The sequence below is a fragment of the Pocillopora damicornis genome, chromosome 1 (genome assembly GCF_964200805.1).
Source record: "Pocillopora damicornis chromosome 1, jaPocDami1.2, whole genome shotgun sequence".
Lineage (NCBI taxonomy): Eukaryota > Metazoa > Cnidaria > Anthozoa > Scleractinia > Pocilloporidae > Pocillopora > Pocillopora damicornis.
Genome location: NC_142670.1, coordinates 7,925,202 through 7,947,500, shown reverse-complemented (window position 1 = coordinate 7,947,500; position 22,299 = coordinate 7,925,202). Strand labels below are relative to the sequence as shown.

The 22,299-nt window shown below is 36.5% G+C and overlaps 2 protein-coding genes, 1 long non-coding RNA gene and 1 pseudogene across 4 annotated transcripts in view; 1 reads left to right on the top strand and 3 right to left on the bottom strand.

Moving 5' to 3' along the window:
• LOC149051752 (uncharacterized) overlaps window positions 1-6,034 on the bottom strand; it is a 7,566-nt gene extending 1,532 nt beyond the window's left edge. Inside the window, exons 1-4 of one of the 2 annotated variants that reach the window (XM_089187285.1) lie at window positions 5,906-6,034; window positions 825-1,645; window positions 232-659; window positions 95-154 (exon numbers count right to left, since the gene is read on the bottom strand). In XM_089187285.1, coding sequence (XP_089043411.1) covers window positions 95-154; window positions 232-659; window positions 825-948 — 612 coding nt within the window. In that variant the 5' untranslated portion in view covers window positions 949-1,645; window positions 5,906-6,034. Of the gene's footprint in view, window positions 1-94; window positions 155-231; window positions 660-824; window positions 1,646-2,741; window positions 3,142-5,905 lie in introns of those variants that run through there. The other variant, XM_089187279.1, reaches the window with a different exon arrangement.
• LOC149051751 (melanocyte-stimulating hormone receptor-like) lies at window positions 5,707-6,963 on the top strand (annotated as a pseudogene).
• Window positions 6,964-9,582: 2,619 nt separating this feature from the next.
• On the bottom strand, window positions 9,583-11,454 carry LOC149051750 (adhesion G protein-coupled receptor D1-like). Its single transcript, XM_089214685.1, has 5 exons — window positions 11,387-11,454; window positions 11,026-11,092; window positions 10,641-10,729; window positions 10,241-10,361; window positions 9,583-9,720 (listed from the first exon to the last, which is right to left on the bottom strand). The coding sequence occupies exons 1-5, from the start codon at window positions 11,452-11,454 to the stop codon at window positions 9,583-9,585; spliced, it is 483 nt and encodes a 160-aa protein (XP_089070811.1).
• A 4,056-nt stretch (window positions 11,455-15,510) lies between these two features.
• Window positions 15,511-20,656, bottom strand: LOC149051749 (uncharacterized). Its single transcript, XR_016181094.1, has 2 exons — window positions 20,065-20,656; window positions 15,511-17,501 (listed from the first exon to the last, which is right to left on the bottom strand). It is a non-coding gene; the product is annotated as an uncharacterized LOC149051749 (long non-coding RNA).
• Between the last annotated feature and the right edge of the window lie 1,643 nt (window positions 20,657-22,299).

Sequence of the window (22,299 nt, the reverse complement as noted above, 5' to 3'; positions counted from 1 at the left end):
AACTGATGCAATGCATTGTTCATTCTTTCTAATCACTGTGCATTTCATATAAACTAAGTGGCTTAATCATAAAATATAAGTAGTAAATTCATACCTTCAAAGGCCTGATTCTACTGATTTCTTCGCCTTTTAGTTTGGAAACAGAATCGTTTGCCTGAGATAAAGAAAGACAGTAAATTTGGCGAGCAACAATGTTGTAAATAAAAAGCTTGAGAGAAATAATTTGCTCACCAGACTCTTAATAATTTCTAATGTCGATGACAGAGGTGTCCGTAGAGACGGAGACGACGATGATCCTGCTGCCGATGTTTCAAATGACGATGGTAATAATGGTGATGATGCTGATGCTGCTACTGATGCTGCCTCCGACGATGTCGCTGATGATAATCGTGATGTTGCTTTTGACTTTGATGATGATGGTGAGAGTGCTGATGAAGATTCTGATGCCCCTGCTGTTGATATTGCTTGCAATGATGTTGCTGATAATAATCCTGGTGCTGATGCTGATGTTGCTACTGGCTTTGATGATGATGGCAATAGTGCTGATGTCGATGTTGATGTCCATGCTGGTAATATTGCTGCTGATGGTGGGTTTGATGAAGGTGATGGTAACGGTGAGATTAATGCTAAAGGTGACTGCGACATTGATTGCAATCGAGCTGAATGTTAAAGACCATTTAATTGTTAAAATAAACTTGACGCTATGGTAAGGTGCGACGAATTTTGAAAGAAAATATTTTCTTTTTCTTTTTCAGAATCTTAATCACTTTTTCGCTAAATAAAAAAAATATGGTTTTAAGTATTCAAAGTATTATTGTAATCACTGTAAGCTTCTGTTCCATGTCCTGTTGAAATTTTAGTTGCGAATACTCGAATTGTTGAAGCCCCAATAGATGTAACGATATTCGACGTGTATGAATCTGAAGTGATGGAGTGACCGTCACACATTTGTGTACAAACGTTAGCATTAAAATGCGTATTGCACCCTGTACTTCATCTGTGCAACTTTGTGTTTTACATTTTCTCCCGCTGCAGGTCAGGTTACATACTTTGGCATCGCAGATTTGTTCACAATCCTGGCTGTTACATTCTAGATGCATTTCACATACATCTCCTTTACCTTGGCACTTTTGGGTTTTACAGTTTTTCCCGGTACAGTTCAGATTACATTTTTTAGCCTCGCAAGTTTGTTCACAATCCTCACCGTCACATTCTAGATCCATTTCGCATACATTTCCTTTATCTAGACACTTCTGTGTTTTACAGTTTTTCCCGGTGCAATTCAGATTACATTTTTTAGCCTCGCAGGTTTGTTCACAATCCTGACCGTCACATTCTAGATCCATTTCACATACATTTACTTTACCTCGACACTTCTGTGTTTTACAATTTTTCCCGCTGCAGTTCAGATTACATTCGTCAGCGTCGCAGGTTTGGTCACAATCGCTACCTTCACATTCCAGATCCATTTTACAGAACTCAACTCCAGTATAGCACGTCTGTTTACACTCTTTGCCCTTGCATTTCATATAACAGCAATAATTACCACTGCTGCAATTCCCGAGCGGATAACAATGATCGCCTCCATTTTCACTTTCCGGGTTACATTTATTGGAATCGCAATCTTTACTACCCAGGGCAAAACCTGAAACAACAAAAACAGGAACAGAACCAAAAATTTAAGAATTCTAAATATGAAAATAATGATGACGATAATTATGAAGAATACAAAGGTATCGCAAGACCTTCTTGGGCAAATAAACAACTTTAAACCACTGTTGCATAAAACTGCTGAATATGATTTTCATGGAAACTGCCATTGTAGTAGAGTAATTGCATTCACCATTCCGTTTTAACCAAATCTTCAAGCACCGCGAAGCTGACAGAGGTTCCTAATATACCAGTTAATACAAAGCGGTTTCTTTAAAAACTAACTTTCTAGATAGGTGAAATGTATCTCAGTATTTTTTCTTGTTTTGTATTACTGACATAATTTATTTATATTTATTTATCCATGTTTTTGTCTATTTACTTTAATTTTTTTATATCTTATTACTTTTTGCTAAGATAGGCGGCCCTTGTAAGATTAAAGAGTGAGCCTTCTTTCCATAACTACGTTTTGCAACTTAGGAATTGATAAATACATAAGGGCATCGCTGGGTTTAAAGAACATTTCCGCATGACGTCGTTGGCTTCTCAGATATTGTCTACAGATTCACGAAAAACTACACACCTACGAAAATCTGACGCATATAAAAACTTTTAAGGAGAAAACAAGACTTCAAAGACTTGAAATGATATTGTTAAGCTTCCAGGCTCGGTAGTTGGTGATAGGTGAAAGGCGACCTAAATTTCGACTATCTTTTTAGTCATTACAAAATTCGTGTATCTTTAAATTGGAAAAAAACCCGAGCTTAAAATATCCCAGCGCAATTTGCATGTTTGCGCTGAAGCCTCACTTTTTCATGATAGACCCATGAGTTAGAACAGGCTTTAAAGGTAAAATGGTTCCCTGAAATACATCCCCTAAATTATTCGTCTTGGCTTCCTGAAAAAAAAGACTGTGTGGCCATCTGCCATACAGGCTAATCTAAACCTGTTCTAAGTTTTACCGGTCTTTTTTTGCGCTCAATTTTCTTTTAAAGACTTTTCCAAGGGTACCCATTAGAAGGACTCCTCGGGGTGCGCTTAGGATGCATTCTAAAGGAAACAAATCTTTTAAAAGAAGCTTTAGTACCCACTCAACATAGTTATTGATAACAGGAGTGTTCCCCACAACTGGCAGCTTCTCGTCATCATCATTTTTTTCCGTTGGGTGAGTTTAGTTCCTGTAGGCTGAACCAAATGCAATCTTTTAAAAAATTGTCAGTGGCTGGAGATCGGTCCGAAATATCCTTTGCCAATGTAAATGCAAGGCTTGATAATTTTTCCTTTAGCAAGAACCAGCCGTTTACGCAGTGCTGACATACATTGCGGGAAATGATTGTCACAGATTATTTTCCGGTCAGGTATTTCCACCGAAATTTAGTCGAACTTAAGCTGAACCAAATGCAACCTTTTAGAAAATTGTCAAAATTTTAGAAATTTATTCGAACCTAAGCTGAACCTAATGCAACCTTCTAGAAAATTGTCATTGGCTGGAGATCGGTCCAAAATATCCTTTGCCAATATAAATGCAAAGCTTGATAATTCTGCTTTTAGCAATAACCAGCCGTTTAGTCAGTGCTGACATACACTGCGGGAAATGATTGTCATGCAAATTACTTTTGTCGCAGTAAGCCTTTTTACGTAAGTAAAAATATGACAGGTATGAAATTAACTTTTAAAGCAAATGCTTCATTTGAATATTAAAAGTTCGAATTAGGTTTTTGTTGAGAGCAATAGCATCACAGGAGTCGCTTCGAAACAATTACGCCTCCACTTGTAATATGATTGTCAAAAAGAGACATTTTTTGTTCGCTTTTCTAACGGTCCTCGCTAAGTAGTGCAGAGCGGAAGATCTCGCCCGCACGTGCCACGCACTAGAAGGTATTATTGATAAAATATGGGGCCTTTTATCGTTTCTTAGAACAGTAAAGGGAGATAATGGCTCACCAAAACTAAATTAGTTGTTTAACTTCAAAAACTCTCAGAGTTAAAAATTGATTCGTTAGATATGAGTTTTCCCTGTTTTCGTCGCCAATATATCAAAATAATTATCTGAGTAACAATGAAGAATCTGTAATGTTAGACCTTAGCGGAATATGGTAAAAGGCCAGTCGTTATTTTTCACCCGCGAGGGAAAAGGAGGATTTTGCAGGGAAGGCCGACTTTATGCGTTCGAAGACCTAAAAACACAACTAGTATTAGCATTCCCAGTCGACCTTATCGCTTAAGAAATGCTCGCAATAAGCCTATTGCCCACGTACTGTCTGTTGTCGCAAGATCGAACAGATTATTGGGCTTACTCAAGCGGACATTTGGATCTCACTCTAAGGCTCTATTTACTGGTTATAGATCTATGATCCGTCAAATACTCAAGTACGCTTGTCAAGCGTGGAATCCTCACCAAGCATATCTGATTGAAAAACTTGAATGCGTGCAAAGGAACGTTACGAGATAGATCATTGGTAAAAACACTCCGTATGAAGACCGACCGAAATCCTTGAAACTAGCGAGAGTTTCTTAGTTTGATTCAACTTTTTAAGTTCATTAAAGGACACTCTTGTGTAAACACTAATAATTACAAATCCTTCAGTAACAGGCAATCAAGAAAAAGTCATCAGTTTAAACTATATATACCATTTTGCCGTACATACATCTTTAAGTGCTCTTTTTGGCACAGACATATCGACACATGGAACAGTTTACCGTCATCAGTAGTTGAACTTGACTCAATTAATGCTTTTAAGAAAGCTCTTAAATCAACATTTTTTTAACTAGGCCTATAACTAGAAATTAAATTATTCTATTATTATACATTTTATACATATTATAATTTTAAATAAAATTTTTATCTTAGATATGTCTTCTTTATTTAGATTTTTTTTTATATAGATACATGCCTGTATGTAAAATGTTTCAGTATGTATATATATATTGCATAGTATTAAATTTTTATATCTGGGGTATAGTTTACAATGAGGATTAAGTTCCTCCCTTCTATAACCCTTTTTTAATAATAATATGTTATATGTTATTATTTAAATAAAGTTGTTATATATATTTGACTCGAAAATAACTACATCCTGAAAAAGAATAAATACATAAAAAAGGATTATCTTTATGTACAGCTGTATTCATTGCGATCTTTAATTGCAACCCACTTTGTTATAATAATAATAATAATAATAATAATAATAATTTACCGTTTTTGAACTCGGGCATATTAGTTTTGAACAGAATTCCGTTAACCGTTTCTTAAATATTGACGGGTTAATACCTAAAAGCTGATAATAAATGTTTTTGTCATCAACCAGCTGTTTCAGACTTCCCCTAGGGTGTTTTGAAATGTGTTGGAAGTGAACTCTGAAGAAATTATGAATATCGAGTCCACCTAAAAAATTTGAAAAGAATGCTAAGTGTGTAAAGTATCCGATGAGTGATGGCTACTTCAGGTTTAGTTAGGCAGCTCCAACTTCCAAAACTAAAAGTCCCTTTCGTGTGGGAAAACGGCCTGAATCGATGACTAATTTAGCGAATGACGAGTGACTCCTAACATGAGCGAATTCTGTTTGACTGCACCAACTCAAGTTTAACTTTTTAAAACCTGTGAAAGGAGAAGTCGTTTATCAAATTGAAAGGGATTAAAATATAGATTAGCATACAGTCCATTTGATTTGAAAAAGTTAGAATAAGTCTGATAGCGAACTTATACCTTTCGTAAATAATACAAGCTTAAACTTTGTAGAAAAACATAGATATTCGTTATTAGTTTACGCGCTTGAAGGGAACGGAATTTACACTGATCTCGCTGGAAGTCTACTGCACATAGATAAACGTTCTGTAAAAGTAGTTGTGATGACAAGAAAAGATAAAATGTAAACAACTTTAACATACAAGACTAAAACAAAGGAAGGAAGGTTACGAAGTTACTAAGAAAAATTTTTCGAGGACTCAAATAGAATTATCTGGGATATGAATATTGAGCTCAGGAATGGACACTCTGAAAGAGATGCAAGTTATTTCACAAATCAACAGCAGTATTTGGTCCTATCTTATTCATGTGTGTGTGTGTGTGTGTCTTTTTTTTTTAATTAACAGATTTGGGAATTTTCTGCGCTTGTTCATACGTCAACGGCAGGTGAAATTTAGTTGTTATGAATTCAATAACTTCAGCAATATCCCGCAGGCATGTTTAAGGCAAACAAAGTGAAAGAAAGAGGAGGAATTTGTTAATACTTCATGATAATTGTGACGCTCTTACCACTACAATACAGCAGCAGAGAAGGAAGGAATCATTTTCTTTTCCATGGATCGGGAATTCGAGAAGTCTCTTTGTCTTGGGACTGGAATTTCTTTCATTTTGCTTTCGGTTTTGATATCAGTTCCAAACATCTTCGTTCTGATTGCGTTGTACAAAAATCCTTTTCGCTGTTTTAGAAAATCCTTCGCTGTATTTCTCCTTTTTTATTTCTTTAGCTGATTTATTTGCTGGAAGTGTGGTTTGCACTGGAGAAGCCGTAATGCGATTTTCCTGCGCCTTTGGAGACAAAACGCTACCAAAGGATGGAGACGTCGTTAAATTGTTGGGATACACGGGAGTCAACAGCTCTATCTTATTGGTAACAGCAATGTCTGTGGATCGCTTTATATCAGTAACTTTTCCCCTCTTCTATCGCAACAAGGTCAAGCGAAAACACCTTATTCTGTGCAATGCGAGTATTATTGCTTTCTCAACAATGTTTTCCTTGCTACAACTTACCGGAATCTCAATTCATACCTATGTGTCAATAGATATACATCTGCATACGACATTTCCTCTTGCAACGACTTCTGTGTGTTATGCCGGAATGTTCATGATTCTACGAAAACGTTCTCGGGTTGGTATTCCAAGAGAACACAAAATGCGTGGTGAACCAGCACTCTGCGTCATGCGTAGGGTTGACAACGCCAAAAATGAACGGAAAATTGCTATAACATCGTTGTTAATTTTGCTGTTTCTAATATCATCACTTGTACCTTATTTCATAACAGTTATTCTGGAGGCAAACTGTCTCGCTTGTCATGGACAAAAGTGGCTATTTGTACTCAAAGAATCATCAGTCGTATTCTTGTTATTCAACTCTTTAGTCAATCCTTGCCTCACAACCTTTCGTGTTAACGAACTGAAAGACTCTGTAAAAGGAGTGTGTTTCCACCGACGCTAAAACTATAGGGTTTGCCAGCTATTATGTTTGTGTTGTGGATGTTTCAAAGCCAATGTTAATTTATAGCGTCCTTCGGATATTAAAAAAAAAAAAAGAAAAACAGAGAAATTCATTACACATTCGTGAACGTACACACAAAGGCAAGGGTCTCAATGGGGTCAACCGCTTACCGTAGAACGGCATAGTAATTTAGCCGTTAGGCGTAAAAACCGACAAATTTTAACCGTGAGTCATAACAAACCTATCCGTTATTTTTTTCTCTTAAATCGCAATGGAAAAAAATATTAGCTGTAAAATTGCCGAATTTAAACCGTTAGCCATCAACCCATTGAAACTCTCCAAACAAGAGTGAGTCCAGTAAATTTAAGATTGGCAGTAATTGATAATGAACGATTATGTCGTGAGATTTTGGATACAAGGTAATATTTATCTAATTACCTGTTAGATGATACTGTATTAATGAGTTTTAGCCTATTCATTTCCAAGGGCAAATACGCAGTAATGGAGAAGGTTAGCTGCGTTATTACATTCCTTCAGTCGCAATAAGACAGTTTCTTTCACTTGACGGAAAATGCCACACGTCATAGAGAATTGCGACGCCGTGTGGCTACTAAGTATTTGTGATATTACAACTGCTTTTAATTTTCTTCCCATAGGGTTCAGAAAAGACGCTGAATCTATGTAATGACTTTTAAGTCCACGGATATGCGGCCTTTTAGTTTATTTATTTGGTAAACAATTCACTAATCCACAAGCAGGTTTTACAAAAAAAAAAAAACGAACGTCTTAAATGTTGCGATGTTGAGCTCTTGGTAGTATACTCCTTGTATTGTCACAATATTAGGCTGGGTGCTAGGCTAGGTACTGGGTGCAAAATATTGCATCGACCAACGTTTTTATTAGGCAGGTTGAATAAAACGTTCATTCCAACTTTTATTATATTTGACTGCTTACCGCAAATAATAAGGTTAACGTATATTAAGCTGATAAGTCTCCAATTAAAGCAGGTGCTAAGATAGAAATTAAACATATTTTGAGCCACTCTTAGACGAATGGCAAGGATTGAAATATTTCTCATCTGTACTATGCTCTCATCTTCAAGTACACAAGATGCCTTCAAAACACTGCCTTTTCAATAAACAGGATCAATGTCACAATATTATAATAATGCCAACTAGATCCCTGTACCTGAAATGGTGGAACATTTGACAGTGAGGTCAGGCATCGGAGGGTGAATCAGTCGTCTCCAACAGAGGGGGACTACTTGAATACAACAGAGCCTTGTAAGCGGATCGGGCAAATTTTATTTTGATAAATAGTGCGGGTCTTAAGGTGAAAGACTGACAGAAAGAAATTATATTCAACAATTTTCGTCCTCGACTTCGTCTGGGAATTATTTGCAAAAAATTATTAATTCTTAAGTAGTTTGCAACTGGATAGTCAGAGAAGTATCATTTTCTTTTGTTACGTTCGATTTTCCGTAGAAGTACGAAGAAACCGAGTTTTCATCATTTTAAAGAGTTTTTGCTTCTTTACTATTGAAATTACGCTGGACTGAATGATTATGGCAGTTTATATAACGTCAGCCATAAGTACCTTCGTAAGTAAAAGCATATTGAGGATATTCTCAGGTGATACAGATCTCACGGGACACAAATAACAAAAGTTACCATCAGTCCATCTAGGTGCTCGCTAGGTCGTTTTAATTCACAATTTACAGGCAATCAAGCTTTTACACAGTTTTTTAATTTAGCCGAATCTAAAACATAACAATAAAAGTACAGACATTGTGGTCGACTAACTTCAACGGCTTGGTATGTAAAGCACTTCTACAAGTATTAACACTAGGCAGAAATATCTTATGGAGGCTGACAAACCGAGTGAGATTTATATCATTGTATCCGTCCCGTTAAAACGAGGGTCCATGCATGTACTTTTGTTGCTGGCAGTGCTGTCTCCAATTTATCTAAGCTACCTTTGCAAAGAGCCTACTTCCTATCGAAACAGATAGACCCATGATTTTCCAGGATGCCGACTGAGGCCCTTCTTAATTACAGGTAAAGTCAACAGCTAAAAGCATTATAGAAGCGGTTTATTCATGTATTTATGCCATTACGTTAATATCCAGAATGGCCCTACCTTACTGAGAGGGGGGGGAGGGAGGGCATCGTGGTCTATTAAACTGCAGAACCGAAAAAAAAACATTTAAAACCGCAACAAAAATTCGCTAAAAGCCGAAAATCGCATCCAAACCATCAAAACCGACTTTTCACATCCTAGGTGTCAAAACCCTAATCGATCCGATACAGCTGACAGATGGAGCACAAAGAGGTTTCACAGCTATGTGAGATCCATTGAGGCAAAAAAACTGCCCTCAGATCGAAGAGGAACTGGAACCCCAATAGGAAAAACCGAAAACTACTTCGGATACCAAATCTAAAAACCTATAAGTACTTTTGATGAAAACCTAAAACCAAGTGCCAAAATTTGGAAATTCGCCAACGACAATAAACACCAAAACTGTAAAACCGAAGTTTTTTTGGCACATAACCGAAGAACCGATCTAAAAAAATGACCAACACCGTAAAACTAAAAATCCCAATGCCCCCTTCCTTACTGATACTACAATACTAACCAGGCTCTACTAAGGAACTACTAAGGGAAGATCATGCTAATTAAGTGATTGCCAATCACTAAAAGAGGATTGACGAGCCTCGCCGAGGCGCAGTGCTATTTATGTATCGAAAGACTGCATTTCGACTGCCCGTATTTTCCCGGCATCACTTGCGTTAACTCGTGAGCTCTTTGCAGAGTTTCCAACTTCGGTAGATGGAAAAATTGCGTTCATCCTCCTTTTCAATCGCTCTCTAATCTGTAGATTAACAATTGGCCAAATATCAGTTCTTAACCATCCAAAGCTTAGCGATTCTAAAGTCTTCAAAATTCATTTGATCTACCTCCTCAGTTTGATATCTTTCTTACCTGGCTGTTTCGCACACAATGGAAGAAAAAAATCAGGAATCCCTAGGACAGAAAATTATTTTAAGATCAGCCTTTTTTAGAGATGGTAGCGCATCGTTTAAAAAGTTTGATGTAGTGCAAACATCATGTAATCCCTATCTTGAAATCGTCGTAAAAAGAAGCTAAAACAGTAAATTAAGAGAAGTTGCAGATCTCAAAAACCAAGAAATAAATCCTCTCTTGTCGACTAGGTTCTCTTTGAACGGGAAATATCATCAGACTAATGTAAGAATGTAGTTCGGACATTCAAGTTTGCAAACAGATGATTAGATTTCCGACAGTTTCATTAAAATCTCACCTGAGTAGAATTGACGATGGTGAAAATGCAGGCGAAAGCTTTTTGTGATGACGACAAAAGACCGAATACTCACCTGAGTAGAGTTAAAGATGGTGAAAATGTAGGCGAAAGCTTTGTGCCATGGCGACAAAAGACCGAATAGCCACGTTATACCCATCAGTGGAATCATCACCGCGCATGTTTTAAAGCCAAGTCTGCCGGAATAACGACAACATTAAAAAAAACATTTGAATTATTTTGACGATTGTTTCTTTTAATTTCTCGTTGTTTAATAGGCGTTGTTTAGAGAGGGTAAAAACGCTAAGCAGTAGCCCTAACCCTAAGACACTGATGACTCTGTGTTTAATGCTAACTAGTGTGGAACTGAGGTTAATACCTCACAACTAGATGCTACAACAATTGGTTCACGTTTCTTCAACTTTTTTCCCTCCACTGATTAAAATATTTCGCTAACAGCAAATTTTAAATCTAACCGTATCTGCTTAATATGATTGTCTTCCCCCATAGGTTGCACTAGCGTGGTCATCTCTTTTATGACTCGGACGAGTATCAAAATGTTGAGCTGAAACAAACAAGGAATGTCAAATGTTGGCAGAGTCCTTGTTGCTAAGACGAGTAATGCTGAATACATAGTGGGTGTAAACGGAGTTGGAAAGGTTGTGAGCTTTGAGCCTGGTAGTCGAAAACAGGAATATGCTTTTCGTTTTGTAATAAGCATGGGAACGAGAGAGACAATCTCCACCAGGGATATGCTTTTCGTTTTGTAATAAGCATGGGAACGAGAGAGACAATCTCCACCAGTGGTCAGTCTTGGCATGAAAAAGGAAAATGCAAGGGATTGACTAATTGTAGACTCACCACTTCAACAAAAGCCATAAATGCGGCGAATATCCAGATGAGGTTGTTTGTGTAGGACAGCCAGCAACTTTAAACGAGAAACGGAGAGAAAAAATATAAACATATTTTTGCTGCAAATAATCCTCTAACCCAGTAACCCAGAGAAAGAGAAGAGAGGAAGGGAGGGAGACAGAACGAGAGACAGAGACAGAGACACAAAATCTGGATAAAAACGCAGGGACACAAAAATCTACGAAATGAAAACGAACTAAAAACACAAGATTGTGCAAAAAGAGTTGTACTTTAAAAAAAATACATTTTTGTGGGAGACAGGAAATGTGGAGAAGGAGAAAAAAGATCTAATGTTGAAGGATTCTCTTACTATTTATCACTAGTGAAGCTTTCTATTCCATCTTTCCCAGCAGCGATGCACAATGAAATACCAACCATGACGATGGGTAAACCTAAACATAGGTAGGATGTCAATGCAAGTCGATTCAGGTGATCATGAAGTCAAACAATTCAAAACAAGTAAAATGAAAATACCCCATGACATGACGTGATACATGTGCATCTTTTCGGTGATGTTGTAAACTTTCACCACAAAGAGGTAGAGGTAAAATCCCTCCACCAGCATCCAACAGAACGAAGCCATCAGGAAATATTGCATGGAAGCTGCAGCTGTAATACAAGAGGCCTGAGAGAGAGGAAAAAAAGTTGACTACTTTTCATGCATCTTTTCGAAGTGATCTGGTGTACTTCTTAATGCTCGTCTTGAGTCTCGTTAAACAAATATTCATCAATGGATGAAGAAGTCGCTTACCTTGTTTTTTGTGGCGTTTATCCCGACGAGAAAAATAAATTGTCCAGCTCCGAGGGCAACAGAAAGACTCAATCGTATTTGTGACAGAGGCTGGTGAACATCTCTAGAGAAACAAACAAATAAAAACAAGCAGACTAAAACAAAAACAAAACCGAACAAAAAAAAGGAAAGTAACTTTATGGTCCAACAGGTAGTTGTTTCAATATGCATTGACCGAGTGTCTGTCTTTTCGCGAAGAGGTCTTACTTACGTCTGACATCTATAAAATAATATAAAGTTTCAAAATTTCTGGCTGTAGCACTTACGTAAGGAAGGAATATAGAATAACTGTCAAAATTATTCCTATGATTGACAGGCTTAATCCCACGTAGGTGATAATCTCCAGAACAGTTTCGTCTTCCTCAGTGAGCTGCTTCATAAATCGCATGAAAAGAATTAGAAATGTGTCAATCACCTGAATGGAATTGTATTACCACCAGTGTAGGTATAAGGTAATTATTAGTCCATTACCCCTGAGCTGCCGTTGTAGTCAAGTAGGACAGCAAAATGAGTCAAATGATTGCAGCTGCACACTATTTCTTCTTTGTTGCTTTGCGATGCAACCACATGGCATCCTCTCCTTGAAAATCCTTCTGAGCTGGAAAAATAACGACAACGTTAAAAAAAAATAACACAACAAAATTAAAACAATAACAACAATATTATAAAAAGAAATTTTGAAGAAGACTTTTGGTTACCAAAAGGTCAACTTGCTATCTTCCTCATTACAATCGTAGCCTCGAGACCAAGTTGACCACTTTCCATTTTATTCAGTAATTGATACGTGCTACTCATGAAGTCGGCTTTGATATTCTAACTGTTACAATGTGATGAAAAGCTATATTGACGATCCAGGCTAGTAAAACACAACTGAATCTTACCTTATGTGAAGAACATTGAAAAACGGAAAAACAGAAAAAAACAAAAGGCGAACTTTTACTTTTACGGTAAACAAAACGATTTTGTCAGCAACAATATGTAAGACGATGGCAGAAGCGAAAAAAGGCGACAACCGCAAATGAAAACGAATAAAATGCAGATAGAAATGGCTTCAAAACAGGAAGTATCAGATTGACAGTGACGGATAATTGATAACTTAAGGGAAAGTCATGCCCGCATAATAATCAACTGGGGGCTTTTCCACTCGTGTTATTGAAATTTTTTTGGTTTTTCCTGCTGCAAGAGCTGATTGGTGTTTCATTTACAAACAAAAAATTCATAGCAGTTAACAAAGATTACGTAAGCCTAGCTTCCATAACTTCTAGAACAAGGTAGTAATATATTTCAGCTTGTTACCTTTTGCTAAAGCTCCTCCAAAATACACGTCTTTTCTCTTTCATCAACCTGAAAATGTGTATTATTTCCTTGGAATAAATAAACACAATGTAGCGCAATTGATACCAATTTTAATCGTGTTCTTACCTTCAGGTTTCTGAACTTTAACATGAGATTCGCTTCCAGTTTGTTTGGTTTTGGATCCATAGCCATGGCCGTTATCCTGGAGTTCAAATACCTGTCAAAAAAAGACAAAGAAATCATAATTTTGTATATTTTGAATCATATAATTTTTAGACACTTTTTGACGATACGGTAACCATGGTAACCAAGGAGCTCTTATTGTGTTACTTTAATCTGATTTCCTTGACACCGAAAATAGTAATTTATTCACACAGGGACCACGAAATACTGCTTTGAAAAAATTAAGAAAGTTTGTTGGTTGAATGTAATGCATTTCTTTGTTTTCCGCGGAAGAAACAATTTGTTTAAAAGTTTAGAGAAGTTAAAATTCACCTTGTGGCTTTGCCTGCTTCATTTCTGATGGTTTGATTTGTGTCCAGTAGTTCGTGGAGATCCTTATACACAATCCCAACAACCAGTGAACCTTAAAAAAAGAAATTGAGGAAGAAAAGAAAATCAAGCCAGAACATGGTCTTTCACGAAACTTCAGATAACTGAATCAAATGTACTGTGTAAACAAACAAACAAACTCAGAACTATGTATATGCGCAGCTGTACTTCAGCACCACGTAAATTTGTAAGGGAAATACAGGGAATTGTACTTATCCATTGAGGATTAAACACTGCAGTCGATACCAACCGGATTTCGCAAAATTTGCAGACGAAACATTTATGTTTCCTTGCGATTCTTCATCCTCAAGGTAGAAGTCACTTGCATTTTGGTGGTAGGCTTTATGAATACCCAGCACTAACGAAGAAAGCAACAGGTGATGGTATTAATAATTTCACGACACTTGCTGGACTGAAAGTACAGTTTGTATATCATTGTTGCATAAACGCTTTTATTTACTTTACCTCTCAACAGCGCAATCCTTCAAATATTGTAAAATAATTGATGATAAGACGTCAGCATTTTGAAGGGTTCAGATCGCTGGATATTATCATCCAATTCCATAATGACTGATGAACATAAATAGTCAATGGAAGGACTAAATGGATCGATTAATCCAGCAATAAAGCTTCGCATTCAGTAACCTATATCAATTTACTACATCATCGAGGCCTATAGATTATACGCTGTTTAAACTCATCCATTGTCTGGCTGTCGATCACTTGTGAGGACCTTGTTCCAGTCAGGTGGAGCTTGCTGTATTTAAGAGCAAATTCTTTAAAGGCGATAGCCACTTTAAAAGTGGATCCTCTTCTTGTCTCAATCTCATCTGTTATAGGGGCGCGGTTACGAGCTTTTGTGATTTTTTTTAATACCTGTGATGAATATTTCCAAAACCGCTATGGCTTCCTGTAATGACATGAAATATTTTTGTTTAGGTAAGGTGCTAAGCATTTTTGGTAAGAAAATAAAACAAAAATCATTACAAATAGATAAGAAAATTATTCAAGCGAGAGAGCCAACCAATTTCGGACACAAATGCATGTGCACAGGTTAGAGATCGACTAGACCAGGAAATCAAAATATTTTACTTGGAGGATAGATTATTCAGTTTTCGTCTACGAACATACGAATTACGATAATAATAATACTGATAACGATAATTTATCTATAAAAATTCCTAAAATAGCTTTCTTACAGGCGAGAAAAACTATACAGGTTAACTTCTTAATCAAGTAAAAAGTTATGAGCCATTAATCTTTTACTGCCACGAGCAATATGAGACGAAAGCAGAAAAACTAACAAACAAACAAAAAATGATTTATACGCTTAATAAAAATTCGTATTTACGGATTCCGTTTGAACATTCAAAACATACTGACTGGAACTTCAGTTCCATAACTGCGTATAGAAATTAGAAGAATGAAATACCTGTAAGGAACTGGCGTTGGTGATATTCATTCTACTAAGTTTAGAAACATATTCCGCCGCCTGAGGTAAATAAGGGAAATAACAGTTATAATTATAGAGTATGAGGATCCTAAAAGTAAAAAAACAAAACAAAACAAAAACAAAAAGGAAAAATTACACACCAGCTTTTGAATCCCTGTTGACTGCAACGCCGATGATGATGTCGATGGCAATAATGACTGCGATGGCGAGAGCGGTGGCGATGTTGCTGGTTAAGGTGGATGAGAATCTTAATCTTCGATTAGAACGACATGTCAACCGGGTTTTTTTTTTTTACTGTGTACAGTTTTCCTCCTGGCACTAGTTTTTTATATTTTTCAAAATATTGGGTAGCGAGTGACACGAAACGCAGATGGCGTAAAGGTTTGTAATTCAAGCTTGTCACCGTTACTCAATTTACAAAACTTGAATGAAACGGATATTTTATAATAAGTGGACGCTAGCGAGGACCTTTTTGATTTCCTTTCAACGCAGGTTTTACTAAATGTGTTATAACACCATAAGTCGCCACTGTTACGAAATACTTTACCCGAAGTGTGCTAAACGAACAGACGCTATTGGAATACATTACAAATACTTCGAACATCCCCATTGTTAACGCTACTATGAGAAGAAAAGACTAATAATCACATTACCGCATTAGGGTATTATGTTGCACTAATGACATCATAACATTCAGATAACCTGTAACAATAACACAGCGTTTAGGTATTGTTTTCTCGTAAATGGTATTATGGCATCAGGGGGCCGTGCACAAAGAATAACATTAACTAGAAACTTTGGACTCATCTGATAAGAGTAGTGGTATGTGGCTTTTGCAAGAGCCTCGTCGATTAGAGTCCAGAGTTATCGGGATATATGAAAGGGTCACATTTAACTTGTTGTATCATTTCAAGTTTAAATATGTCCTTTCCGCTCTTTTTCTCACAACGCACACGCTTAACAACTTACCTCCTATCTTAATTCACGACTCATACATAAGGCGGGGGTGTGCAGATCGAACTAGGAGCGTGAGTGCTTCATGCCGTCCGACAAAGGTACAGAGTACGATAAACAATTAGTTACAACTGAATTACTTCTCGCGCAAAAAAAAAAATGTGTGTGCCGACGCGTGACAAGAAACCCAGAAGACCCAGTGGAAAAATGGGAAAGTATTCCCTATCATAATGCTGGGCACCAACCTCTGAGGGTTAGAGGTAAAACAGGCTAAATTATGTGAAAAAATTAACTTAAAGCTCGAAAGGTTCGAAAAATGAGATGTATACATTACAAATGTCAAACCCTCTTTTCGAACTACAGCAATATATCATATATATTAAAATAAAATAGAATAAACACAGAACTGATTCCGCTATGCGAAGAAAAAATAAATTTGCAAGTCTTTTGTATTCGTTTTATAAAACGATAATTGGCTTGTATCTCAACAGACATGAGTCCCTGGCATGGCTCTTTGCAAAAGATAACGCACTTTACGTCATCACACGTTGTTATCTAAAAAATCAATTGGACTGATATTTCTTCGCAATTGGTATTCACCATCATTTTGTTCAATCGAAACAATAAATCAACTGCATGAAAATAACTGATAAATGAAAGTTTACTGTTATTACTGGTAACAGAACCATATATAATTTTCCTCTGCTCACAAAGCTAAAAGTTAGACATCGTGAAAACGTTAATTGATATCGTTTCAAACATATTTCATTCATTCAAATGTTAGTGTAAACTTGATTCTGACTGTCAAAGGGTTTATGTAAATCCTTTAATAAGTTCCACAAACGATATCAAATAATGTCTTTATGATGCCTAAGCGCTTCTGTTGCCGTTAGTTTCCTCAAAATAATATTAAAGAAAGCAAACAAACAGAAAAAACAAAACAAAACAACAATAAAAATAACAACTTACCCTCGGAAATCTCACATATATAAGCGTGGTTATATTTTGTACTTCTGCCATTAACACCACCAAACACGCCCTGCTCCCCATTACTGGACCGCTTGTACATGAAAGCCGCGTCGTGTTCACCTCTTGGCTCCCCTTGTTTCCATTTGCAAATAGTCAGCGGTCTTCCATTCACCCAAGTCCAATTCCCGGCCCATTTTGTTAAACCAATATTCCATGTATTTACATAGCGCTTAATATCTCGCCTTTGAATCTGGTCATTGATGAAATTCCATTCTTCTTCGGTTTCAATGGAAACTAGGTCCCCTCCTTGGTTTTGGCAGTTTTCTCTGGCCCAGAGCCAGTTATTGAGAGAGTACGTTGTGCGCACCAAAATTATGTACCAAGAGTTTTTAAAAGTTATATTTAGGGATTCTACAAAATGATAAAAGTAAAAGCGAAAATACTAATTATCATAATAATAATCAAAGTGATAAATAATAATAATGATGATGACATAAAAAGATTAAAATCACAATCACAATAAAGGAGAAAAGTAAATGAGAAAGAAAACGGAACTTATTTTTCATATAATTCCTTTTTTACAGTTTTATGATTTTTTTTATATGATTCCTGTTTTCTTTTTTTAACACCTCCAGTTTATGTTTGATCATTGTCAATTAATACTATACATCTTTCTTCCTTACGGCGTCCGCCATCTCTGACCTGCTTTTCTGAATTAGTTAACTTCACATCAGCTAAGACTATCTGTGAGTTCATGTAATTTTGGTTGTCGAGATTTGAAAATTAATTATTTCCTTGTTGAGCTGACACCACCCTCACCCCGCCCCCTATTCTTCCTCCCCCATCTGAACAGACTTAAAAAACGTAAAGTTCTTATAAATGTGCAACTGGAGATACGCAGTTCAGCGCATACAGTTGTTATGGGAAAGATTGTGGAAAAAACAAAAACAACAATTTAAAGTACATGCGACAAAATCAAACGATTACCTAGGTGGCGGTAATCAACATTGACATGTAAAGTAAGTAAAGATAAATTAATTAGGGTTTGCTTGTACTTTTTTTTCCCGTTCATGCAGTTTGGAATTTAAAGTCAGTCGTATTAAAAACAGGTTCAAACCCGTGATGACTCGTCCTTAAAATGACATTTTCTCAGATTTCCCTGAAATCCTGAGGTCGTCTGACCATGACCTGAAAGCCACCCATAATACCTGTCAAGGTTATCGCTTGCACTTCTGACACGCTTTTTTCCCGAAAACTTCTCCCAAAAGAGTTGTATTTATTATTTGTTTTTCTAAGAGGGTACGGTAACGAGTCCTGCAATCTTTGTGGTTCTTAATGCGGTCCGGATTTTCTTTTGTCTGCTCAGCGGCACCGCAACGCGTGCTCGAGTCGCTAGCTACAACCTTAGCTTCGTTGCCTTTTTTCGTAAATATATTTCGCTTTGCCAGCTGAGAAGTATTTTTACGTAAATCACTTTAAAGCAAATCAAGCTGATTAATTACTCATTAATCATCTCCTTCTCTTTCTCAAGTCACTGTGGCTGCCGGCAAAAATAATGGTTTTGAAATAATTTTTGGTAGCAAATATGCCATGAAATGGGTTGACACGCGGCATAAAAACCGTTTGTAATTAACCTAGACCTTCACTAGAAGTAACTCAGGAAGTTAGAGCGTAACATATTTGTTTAAAATTGAATTAATTGATGGGGTTTTCATTCATTTTATATCTGAAATCGTTCAAACAATCTGTTCATTAGAAAACGATGAGCGATATCTTCAGTTCTATACTTTAAATACGCTTTCGGTAAGTCTTTGCAAGTCCGCTCAATATGGACATTTGTACCGTAAACTTCACAACAGAAAATGAAGGAATTCAACGAGAAAAAGCGGCATTAAAATTCCACTTTTGACAAAATACCAGATTTACACACGCGATTGCACCAAGTAAACGAGCAAACTCCCTCAATCTCGAAACAGATTTAAATTTACTTACAATTACTTTCCATTTACCGACTGAACAGAGCTATACTTCGTTCATCAATAGTTGATGGAAGTGAGTAATACTTTCTGTAAGACCATTGACTGTTTTTAAAGAAAAAATTCCCGTGACAGACATTGAACTTAAGTTTGTTTGCCAAACCAGTTGTTGTTGTTTTCTTTTTTAAAACGTGCATGCGCTTTTGTTTCTTACACGCTCTCTACTTTACAGGTGTCAGGTTGTGACAGATACTTGTTAAAAAAAAAAGTTTCAAAGTTTGTTTGGAAGCATTTTAAATCACCTTTTCCTTTACACAAATAAAAATATTTCGGTAAAGCCTCTATTTACTTTGCATTACCTTAGTCTGTTTCAACTACCATTTACTCGTTCAAAAATTGTTCAGTTCATGGAGGATCTTGCCATAATTACAGCCCTAAATCATTAGGGTTCTTTTGGAAAATATTTCGTTGAGTTTAAAAGAAAAAAAACTGTTATTCATAAGCTAAGGTCTGGAAAAACTGTGAATTCTGTCTTCAGTACCGGTACTCAAGACCTTGAGCATACTTACTTCGATGCGTTATGTTTAAGAGAACACGGATTCACTTACCAACGTCAGTGATTACGCCTTGTAACTTGTGGCAAGGGAAAATTCCGTTGGTTAGATTATCCCAATCTCAGAGCGCTCGACAAAAGTTGTGAAATGTACAGTTTTCATCGCTGTTTTTCCAGCTGCAGGCGATGCAAAAAAGGGAAAATCCCAGGGTGATCATTTTTTTTTCGAAACATATGTCCCCGTTTTTGTCATGGCCATTATGTTCAACTACTGATACACACTTAAAAGTTCATTTGTCGCTCACACGTACAAGTTAGGTGAGCCGAGCATATTATGTGAACAACATTTTTACTTTTAAGAAGCAAGAGAAATTTTCCTGATACAAGTGCAAGACTGCTAATGTTTCAGAACATAATATACTTCATGGTTGGAATGTGGTCTTACCTCCGGGCATCTCGCAAATGAAGGCGTTTTTATCACCCCAAGAGATACCATTAAAGAGGCCTCCATTCTTAGATATTTCCGCGTAATTGTCGTTACCATCTGGCTGAGAATCTCGCCATTTCGAAATATTTAGTTTTTCTCGACTCTCCCAAGTCCAAACTCCGCGCTTCTTCTCTAAACCAATGTGCCACGCACTAGTATTCGAAGTACCACGCTTTTGAATCTCATGACTGATAAACTGCCATTCTTCTTGAGTTTCGATGGAGACTAAGTAACCTCCCAGGTCATAACAGACAAACTTGTTGTCAACCCAATCTCTTCCGCTTTTCGAAAATATGTAGGATGATTTTTTGAAAAAGATTACTTGGCACTCTATGGGAAAAAATAAAAGGAATAAATAAACGAAAAAAAATTTATACTGATTGTAACAATAGTGATAATTCTGATGATGGAGACAAAGGAATAAATAAATAAACGAAAAAATGTATACTGATGATAACAATAGTAATAACGATGAAGATGGAGAAGAAAAAAAATATACCATTAATGATAATAAAACAATGGGCATCAAAACCGTCTACCTCACCGAAGGAAAAATTAGGATTAGGCAAGGTTTTAAAAGTGGAAATTGGGGAATCAGGGTAATAGCACCGTTAGTCTCTGACTTTTTTGTTTTCCTTTCCAACTAAAGTTTTTAATCACAAAATGATGTCATTCCAGCAGGAAGTCTGACTAATTATCTTGATAATTCAGTCAGATCTTTTTTTTTCAGTTCATTTTAAGATACTTAAATATTAAATTGTAATTACACTGCCTCACCTGTTCCTCGCAATTCCATCATCAAATGAAGGATGACTGTAGAAGAGAAAATGGGCAAAGTATATTATTGTTATGTCGAAAATAACTTTTGAAACGACCAAATAGTTTTTTAGATTTCAAGATATACAAGCACTAAAGCATTTTAATTGTTAAAGAAATTGAAAGAAAAAAAATGCAGTGTCTCCGGAACCGGCTGAACAAAACTTGTTGCATATCGAAAACATGTCAAGGGGATTCGTTTGGTTGGCGTTATTAGCAGACGTAACTTGGAAAGTATTATGTAAAGGGCAAAGGAGGTGAATAGCGAATACCGAAAAGTACCAGGTGAAATTTCCCAGTTGTTCATAATGTTGTTCTGCTTATTCAAGGCATGACAAAAAAAGAAAAAAAAAAAAAAAGAAAACAATATCTGTTTTTCATGGAGTCGAGCATTACCAGCAAACAGAAGAAAAACGTTTACGACTAAAGATGTTGATAGCGTTGGCGTGCTGCGAAAAAGTATTATTTGAAGAATAATACGCAAAACAGGTTCAATCTGTCATATATCTCTTTCCTTTGATTTTGTTTACTTGAAGCTCAAAACTAATATGAAAATGAAAGAAAATTGTGGTGAAAAATGAAAAAGACTCGGTTTGTAACTGTGCCTCGAATTAACCGGGATGGGCGCTGATTGCATTGGGCAAAGACTTCACATGCTCGGAGCAAAGCAAATATTAGCGACTCATAGCCTTGTTTTCCATGTATTTACCTAACTGCCACTGACAGTTGAAGATAATTCCGTCATTCTCTTTACCGGGAGGTCTAACATATGGATTATACATTTAATTTAAATTCAAAAAGTTCAAAATTGTCACTTCTCGGAATAGATAACTTTAAATAAATGCATCCTACTCGATGAGGAAGTTTTGCAAGTCGCGCGGTATTATTCCAAGTCAAGAGAGTCCTGTTGAGGAATTATTATAGTGTTCTTTATGACCACCTGAAAAAAGTCTGGTGTGCTCAGAGACTTGCTACGTGAAAAAAGAAAAAAAAAACCAACAACAGCGTTAATTCCGGTTTGTTGGGTGCAACCTTTTTGTTGTTCCGCTTTCCGTCCGTATTTTTGCACTGTTGTATAACGCAATACTGTGGGAAATTGTACATGTTCATTGCCCAAATACGGCAAGTGGCGCATTAGTGGAGTTATAAAAAGGTATATTTTGCAACAATGAATTAAACGACGAGGAACTGTGTAACTGAATGAATCTGAATGAATCTTTATCTAGATTTACAAAATTGAAACCATGCGTACCGAACTCTTTGAAAAAAAAAACTTTTGACACCGATGTTTAATGCCAATTTTATCGCGAGATCGATGAAAAGCATGAAGACGGTACTATGTTTCATTTTTCTAACTGGAGTGGAATTTATTAATTA

Excerpts from the sequence above, each read along its gene's own strand:
- LOC149051750 (XM_089214685.1), bottom strand. The coding sequence starts at position 11,454 with ATGGTTGGTATTTCATTGTGCATCGCTGCTGGGAAAGATGGAATAGAA. Across the intron at positions 11,093-11,386 it reads AGCTTCACTAGTGATAAATA|TTGCTGGCTGTCCTACACAA; the intron begins GTAAGAGAATCC and ends TCTCGTTTAAAG. Across the intron at positions 10,362-10,640 it reads AATCATATTAAGCAGATACG|ACTTGGCTTTAAAACATGCG; the intron begins GTTAGATTTAAA and ends TTATTCCGGCAG.